The 8,570-nt window shown below is 44.7% G+C and overlaps 1 protein-coding gene across 5 annotated transcripts in view; it reads right to left on the reverse strand.

The window, feature by feature from the left end:
* The window catches only part of AKAP10 (A-kinase anchoring protein 10), an 85,565-nt gene extending 77,617 nt beyond the window's left edge, over positions 1–7,948 (reverse strand). The window contains exons 1-2 of one of the 5 annotated variants that reach the window (XM_077892481.1): positions 7,871–7,919; positions 4,665–4,742 (exon numbers count right to left, since the gene is read on the reverse strand). In XM_077892481.1, the coding sequence (XP_077748607.1) occupies position 4,665 (1 nt within the window). In that variant the 5' untranslated portion in view covers positions 4,666–4,742; positions 7,871–7,919. Of the gene's footprint in view, positions 1–981; positions 1,240–4,664; positions 4,743–7,870 lie in introns of those variants that run through there. The other 4 variants (XM_077892480.1, XM_077892479.1, XM_077892482.1 and 1 more) reach the window with 4 other exon arrangements.
* Between the last annotated feature and the right edge of the window lie 622 nt (positions 7,949–8,570).

Here is an 8,570-nt window from a genome sequence, read left to right on the forward strand (position 1 = left end):
ACATCAATTACTAAAACTCACTATGTACTTAAAATGAATTCTTGAATTCATATCTGAATGGGGCCTTTAGGAATCATCTAATTCTCAGCTGAGAGAGAAGGAAAAAGTGGGTTAACACTTTTCTGTTCCAAGCGACCGTCACTAGCAGAGGAGTCATGTGAACCTAAGTCCCTGATTTATTTAGTGGGCTGCATTTTTTGTGTGTGTTTGTTTGGTACATTTTTTTCTCCAATAACAAGAATTCAAAGAACCACTATCATCCAAAAAGACCTACGCTCGTTCATTTTGGATACATATTTTTAATGAAACACAACCACCTCCTTATCCAGGATCAAAATTAAGCTGCCTCTACTCAAAAACTGGCAGCTATCCACAATTGAAAATCAGAAATATAAGTAGTTTACAAAGTGAGCTGTCCCAATAGTTACTAGACTTGCTAAGTCATCAAAAGAGTCTTCTTCACTAGGGAACTTTTAGCAATAAGTAATGTTATTTTAGGAACTGCAGGATCCTCCTCTCCACCACCCCACCCCCAAAGAAGGGGAAACCAGAAAATGGCACTAGTTGAAGAAAACAGCTTTTTCACATGTTGCTTTTAGACATAAAAACCCTCAATATTCTGAAAAAGTCAGAGACTTCCGTAACACGGTACTAAAGGAATTTCCTTCTTTTTGATCTACAGTTGAGACACACAAGCACACAAACGCGAGAGCGGTTTTTACGCAAACAGGCATTAACTTGTACGGGCTCCGGCAAACACTTTCGGACCAGACCAGCGAGACAATTCCCCTCTGACCTCGCGCGAGGAGGCCGCCTTCTCCCTCCCTGCAGAGTCCGGGAGCAAAGCAAGGCACGCACGGGGCGTCTGCGCGGAGGCCGAGGGCCTCGCCGCCCCCCGGGGAGAAAGCCCGTGCAGGCCCACCGGCCCCACCGCCGCCCCTGAGGCCCGGCCTGGCTCCCCGCCGGAGCCCCCTCTGCTACCTTTCCGCCGGAAGAAGGACATGGCGGGGCCCGGGTCGGGGCGGAGGGCGCGGGGGGACTGTCGCGGGGAGGGCCCGGCTCCCCTCATTCAGCAACCGGCCCGGACTTCCGGGTCCGCAGCGGCCGCCGCACTAGCCTGAAAGGAGACCCTTCTTCCGGGTGTGGGCCCCACCGCCTCCTCGGGAAGCCCAGGCAGCGCCTGCCGCCATATTATCAACAAGCCGCCCGCCCGGAGTTCCGGTCCTTCCCCGCGCGAGGCTTCACGGGAGGCCGCGCCGCCAGCCCCGCCGGCCCCGCCCCCCAGCCCCGCCTCCTCTCGTGGGTGCGGGGGCACGCGCCCGGCCCGCCCACGTGACCCTGCGCGCCCGCGGCCTGTGCCCTTTCCCCGGCGTCGGGGACCTCTAGCCTGCGGTGGTGCCCCCGCGGTGGAGCGGTGCGGGCACGGCCCCCGCAAAACGGGTCCTCCCCGAGCCGCAGCACCCCCGCGCCCCGCACCTCCGACCCCGGAGCGGGATGGCGCGGTGTTCGGGCCCGGGGCGCGCGGCCGTGGCACTCAGGGCATGCCCTTGGACAAGGCGAGGGCCGCGCTGCCTCGCTCCAGCTCAGCCCCTCCTGCTTCTCTGTCCAGTTGGGCTGAAAGGCGCTGACCCGCCAGAGGGGCTTCACCCTGCACCGCCAGGCCCAGGCGAGCAGACCACCTCCACCGCGCCTCCGGGTCACCGCTCCTCCAAGGGGGAAGAGGAGGCATAACCTGCTTTCTGCGGCTCCCCACGCACTCCCAATCACAATGACCTCGGCGATAAAAAAGGAGAAGTGGGCTTGTTTTCAGAACCAAATCCCTGCGAATGCTCAGGTTTGAAAGGCACACAAGCATCCCCAGGAATTTACAAGGCAAACTCCTGAATATGCTTCAAGCTTTGTTCAAATGTCTTTTTCCAGTGAATCTTCAGGCCCTCCATTCATGCCTCATGCAGAGTGAAACAAGTCTTTCCCCCAACTCAGTGTCCCTTACCACCGGTTAAGTGTGCTGATTGGGTAATAATTGTAGCCTTGTGGGTGCTCCTGTGGGGAAGGAGTCTGAAAGATAAATGTTCACCGAGGTTTTGTTTTTTTTTTTAAGACTTCATTCATTCATTCATTCATTCATTCATTCATGAGAGAGCAGAGACATGGGCAGAGGGAGAAGTAGGCTCCCTGCAGGGAGCCCCATATGGGACTCCATCTCAGGCCCCCAGGATCACCACCAGAGCCAAAAGCAGACATTCAACCACTAAGCTATCCAGGTGTCTCCTGAGTTGTTTGTTTTTTAATTCCTGAGTCTATCATGTGACAGTTCGGGAAACAGGACCAAAAAGAAGTCCAACTTGTCCAAGATTATGATGTGTCAGTGTTGAGACTATAACTACAACCCAGGATCTTTTCACTGTATAATTAGAGCAACTTAATAGGGTTCTCTGTTTGGTCCTGGGCCCATAATGTAGTCACAGCTGATACTTATTGAAAGTTTTCTATGCAGTTACTATGCCAAGCCCTCAGAATTAATAATAGTCCTTAGGTCAGTCTTGAAGTGGGGAATACTAGACACAGAAAAATATCCTGCCCAAGGTCATTAGCTAACTAGGGATGAACCCTGAATTTCAAACCTAGAGAGTCACCTCCAAAGCTGAACATCCAACTCTTGCTACCTGGGTAGAGTGTGGCAGGCAGAAGAAAGACCGGCTGAGGCTCTGGATGCCTGAGTGTATTCTTGACCTCGTGAGTTGGTGCTATCCCACTCCTGTGGGCCTCAGCAGAAGCTGCAAGGGAATTTCCAACAGTCCTTCTGGAGATCAGAGGGGCTGTTGGAAACCAGCCTGCACTCGGGAGGACCACTCTGCTGTCTGCGGCCAATAAAAACTAAAGATCTTGCCCTTAGCTCCTTGGAAATGGAGATTGGAGATTGGCTGAAGTCCAGGAGGAGTGTGGCAGAGGAGCAGTCAATATAAGGTTGTGAGTGGTATCTACCAGAGGTGTAAGCACAGGACATTGACACACTTGGCAAGAAAGCACAGTGCCTTTCTCTCTTCTCCCCAGGAGTCCAATCCCTAGACAGTGCCTTTTTGTATTTGTAGACTGGTTAGTCGCCTGGGACGAAGGGAGAGTGCAAGAAATCCTGAATATCACCAAATAGGAGCAGGGCCAGGGGGGACCTCTTTCACTCCTGTAAATCTCAAACCCTTTCTCATTTTCTCTAAGCAGAGAATCCATGTAAAAGTGGTGTCCTATCCCCGCCTTCCATCGTAATTACTGCTCTTGAGCACCTCCTAGCAGAAATTCTGGAGCTGCCTTTACTCCTCCAGGCAGCAGAATATATATCCCCAGTCAGGTAGTAATACCTGTCATTATTTCTTAAGCACTTCTGTGCTCTCGGTATTCTAAGTGCTTTGTCAACACAGTCTCCCTTCATCTTTTACCTTCTCCCTCCCTCCACCCAGAACCAAGAGATGGCTAATATCATTACCCCCAATTTACAGATGATGACCTTGAGGCTCAGAATAACTTACCAAGGGAGCACAAGGCCAATAAGGGGTAGAGACAGGATTTTTATCATTGTAGTCTGACTCCAAAGCTATTTGCTTACACCACTTGCTCCCGTGTTTTTCTCTACCTCCAGCTAATCCTATTCAGTTGATGTTCCAGCATGGGTGTCTATTTATTGGGTAAATATAAGGTGATGAGTGATATCTGGCAGTGCAAATGCCTTCTGAATCATCATCTACTAAAGAGTTTATATGCCTTTGGAAGCTTTAAGAGCACAACACTATCATTTAATCTGTAGGAATTTGATGATGCACAAATGAATAAAGTTAAAATAAAACAAGAATATTAAAACAGGCAAGAGTATTTCATTCACCTGAATACCCAGTTGTGGCAAACTGCATTGCATTTCTAAATGAATTTGTTAAAGCCACTTTAATTTACACATAAAATAAATTTTCACCAGAAGGAATTCCTTTAATTATATCCCCAATTTTAAGGGAATCCTCACAGTCTTTTTTTTTTTTTTAATATTTATTTACTTATTTTAGAGGGGAAGGGGCAAAGGGAGAGGGAGTCTCCAGCAGACCCCACACTGAGCCGGACATGGAGCTCTATCTCACCACCCATGAGATCACCTGAGCCGAAACCAAGAGTAGGATGCTTAACCGACTGTACCTCCCAGGCACCCCCTCACAATCCTTTTTATACCAGTTGTATCAATTACAACAAATTAGTGGGGTAAAATCAGCAAGGTGATTATCCCAAAGCCAATGAATAAAATTAATTTCCAATGACAAACACTTCTTACAAATTTAATGAAGAATTCTATAACAAACATTCTAACAAACGTGGTTGTCTATATCAAACATTCTTAACATCGAGGAAATTATTCAAACAAATCTTTTGACACTATAGGAAAAAAAAAAAACCTTCCCTGTACCTTATTAGTAAGCAGATAAAAACAAACAGGTTTATGACAAGACTCAGAATGTGTATCAAATATAACTTAAATGCTCATCAACTGACAAAGGCTAATTCTTAAACGAGTATTTTACATTCTCAAAAGCATTTGTATCCATAGCTTTGTAAAATTTATCTCTAAGAAAGTCGTGGCCTCTGAGTTTAGTTTTAGTCAAAGCTAAATCAAAGCAGTTTGGGCTTACTGTAATTTATTTCTTCTGTAGTCTCTAATCATTCCAGATAAATGGGAGTTTAGAGCACATTTTTCCCATCAAAGGAACCTGAAACAAGTAGGAGATATGACAATAATCTCTTAAATAAGCATAACAGAGACTTCCTTGTGTACACCCCTGGGGCATAACATCCTTGATCTGCTCTGCAGGTAAGAGTATGACACACAACTGTTCTCAAACATTTCCTCCCAGATGGTCTACTAGCATGTACTTCTCAGCCTCTAGAACTATAAATGCAGTTCTCACTGAAGGTGGGGTTGTGGAAACGCACTTGTCTTACAGCTGCCAAGACACACTTCTGCCCATAAGTCCCCTTAATAAACCATTTCTTGTCAAGCTGGATTTGTTGGCCATTTCTTCCATCTTAGGTCTCTTTTGGCCTTTGGAGGTACTCTTGCATATACCTCCCTTTCATGGGACAACTTCTAATGATAGTAAAGCAGGTCATTTGGACTATCCACTTGCTGTGGAAAACCAAAAAGGAAAGCTAAAACCAAAGCTATAAAACATTAAGACAATAAGAAGGTCATGAAGAATTATCAGATGAGAGAAGAAAAACAAAATCTAATGAATTAAGTTCCACCGTTGGGGTCTCTTTTCTGGGAGTTTCCCTGTTCAGGGAAAAGAGACTGAGAAGCTAGTTGAGTTATGCTTTTGATAATGTCACAGACTAGAGGACAAAAGTTGGAGCCCAAGAATTGCTTTGGATCAGGATTCTGAAGAAGCTACACCAGGTATAAACCAGCCCCCAGCAGGGATTATACTCCAGCTTCAAGACATCTGTGTGATTTAGGAAATCTGAACCCCCAGCGATACATTGAGAAAAATCCCAATTTTTGCTGTTCCAGGTGCCTGATGGAAGCAAATGAAGATCCACTTGGAATAAAATAGTTTCATCCAAGGTCTTGAATTATTTCCACAAACGATTGTTCAACCATAATGCCTGGCACACAATCATAGATATCAGGTGCCAAGAGAAATGATAAACAATAGAAATAGTGACATGACGGGGATCCCTGGGAGGCTCAGCGGTTTAGCGCCTGCCTTCGGCCCACAGTGTAATCTTGGAGTCCCGGGATTGAGTCCCACATCGGGCTCCCTGCATGGAGCCTGCTTCTTCCTCTGCCTGTTTCTCTGCCTCTCTCTCTGTGTGTCTCTTATGAATAAATAAATAAAATCTTTAAAAAAAATAAAAGAAATAGTGACATGAGAGCTCCAGATAATGGAATTATTGGTCATAGATTTGAACATAATTATGCTTATTATGATCAGGGATATGAAAAAGAACATTGAAAATTTGGGCAGAGAACTAGAAATTATAAAAACTGATGGATTATATATGAAAAAGGAGCAACTAGAAATTCTAGAACTGTAAAGTAAAATATCTGAAACTAAGAACTAAATTGATGGATCTGTAAGCAGAGTTATAATAGAAAGAATTCGTAAAATGGAAGTCAAGTCAAGAAGAAAATATCCAGAATGGAGCATGTAGTGAAGGTAAGAGACATAGAGAAGAATACAATGAAAAGTTCTACCATATGCTTGATCAGAGTCCCAGAAGGGGAGAAGAGAGAGAATGTAAAATATTTGAAACGTTAATGGTTAATCATTTTCCTGAAGTGATGATAGAAACCAACTTAATATTCAAGATTACTATGAGGGGCTCCTGGGTAGCTCAGTTGGGTAAATGTCCTACTCTTGATTTCAGCTCAGGTCATGACCCAGAGTCATAAGATGGAGGCCTACATTGGACTCCAAACTGGACTTGGAGCCTGCTTAAGATTCTCTCTCTCCCTCTCCCTCTGCTCCTCCTTACCACCCTTGCTCACACTTTCTCTAAAAAAAATTAAAAATCATCATGAATTCAAAAAAAAAAAAAAAAAAAACCACACCTAGACTATTATAATGAAACTTCCGGAAATAAAAAAAAAAAAAAGTATTAAAAATACCTGGAGGTTTGGGGTGCCTGAGTGGCTCAGTTGGTTAGGTGTCTGCCTTCGACTCAGGTCATGATCCCAGAGTGCTGGGATCCAGCCCTGCATTGGGTGCCCCCCCTCAGCAGAGAGTCTGCTTCTCCATCTTCCTCTGACCCTCCTCCCTGCTCATGCTCTCATTCCTTTCTCTATCTCAGCTAAAGATATCTGGGATTTGGGGAAACAGATTACCTTCAAAGGAGTGACACTAAGGGATCTGATATTTTCAACAGCAACAGTGGAAGACAGATGACTATGGAATTAAATCTTCACTGTGCTGGAAAAAATAACTACAACCTGGAATCCTATGCCCATATATTTCAAAGATGACACAAAACAAGACATTTTCCAGATGAAAACAGAAAAAAAATGTAACCAGTCACCTGAATTTTCCAAAGAATTTATGAAAAATGGTATCAGAAAGTCTGAGGTAGAAGACACAAAGAGCAAAGAAAGTGGCAAATATGTAGACAAATATAAATCAACATTGAATGATAAAGTGAAAGTAATCAACTGTGAAGTTAAGGGCACAGTCTACACAAGATCACCCTTACTTATGACATGAGTTGCAAGTTTGGGAGTCCCCAAGACCATCCTTAGGTTTAATAATTTGCTAGAAGAACTTGCAAAACACACTGATCACTGTTATCTTCACAGATATCATTTCTTATTGCTAAAAGATACAGTTAGAATCAGCCAAGCGAAGGAATGCATAGGGCAGAATCCAGGCAAGTACAAAACACAGAGCTTCCAGTTGTCCTCTCCCATGGAGTCAGAAGAGCGTTACTTTCCTGGCATTGATATATGACAATATGCATGGAGTATTGCCAGCCAGGGAAACTTACCCAAGGCTAGTGTTCAAAGTCTCTATTGAGACTCCATCACACAAGCATGATCAACTGCCTTTGCAAAACTCAGTCTTCAGCCCCTCAAGAGGTAACACTGACACCACATGACCCAAATCACTTTGTTACAATATGGCTGGCTGAGGTTATAACAAAACTCTTCTATCAGGCATGACATTCTCACAGCCTAGAGATGACTGCCTACTAGCCAAGAGCTAAGGCCAGACCTCCCTTTGGGCAAATTATTATTATTTTTTCCTTTGGGCAAATTAAATTATTTTCTACATAAATACCTAACAGGTTTAAAATTTTCACCAAAGTTGCAAGTCCCTGAATCTTGGTAGGGCTTATAACCCACCTTCTGGCATGTATGTGTTTTACCAGGGCATCTAGAATACCTGCCATTTCTTGTCCACTGGGTCTAGTTAGCATGATGTCATCAATATAGTGTCCTAGTGTGATGTTCTGCAGAATGTCCAGACAATGAAGGATTCTTTAGACCCGCAGTGTCTAGTATAGTAGCCACTAGTTCCATGTAGCTACTCAGCACTTGAAATGTAACTAATTAAGATGTGCTATTGAGGCACCTTGGTGGCTCAGTTGGTTGAGTGTTTGCCTTTGGCTCAGGTCATGATCCTGGGGTCCTGAGATTGAGCCCTGTATCAGGCTCGCTGCCTAGTAGAAAGTCTGCTTCTCCCTCTCCTTCTGCCCCCTGCTCATGCCCTCTGTCTCTTGCTCACTGTCTATCTCAAATAAACAAAAATTTTTATTTTTTTTTAAATTTTTTATTTATTTATGATAGTCACACAGAGAAAGAGAGAGAGGCAGAGACACAGGCAGAGGGAGAAGCAGGCTCCATGCACTGGGAGCCCGATGTGGGATTCGATCCCGGGTCTCCAGGATCGCGCCCTGGGCCAAAGGCAGGCACCAAACCGCTGCGCCACCCAGGGATCCCAACAAAAATTTTTAAAAAGATGTGCTATAACCATAAAATACACACCAGATTTTGAAGATTTGGTATGAAAAAATAATTAAAATATCTCAATATTATTATAGTG

Source organism: Canis aureus, chromosome 3 (assembly GCF_053574225.1).
Source record: "Canis aureus isolate CA01 chromosome 3, VMU_Caureus_v.1.0, whole genome shotgun sequence".
Lineage (NCBI taxonomy): Eukaryota > Metazoa > Chordata > Mammalia > Carnivora > Canidae > Canis > Canis aureus.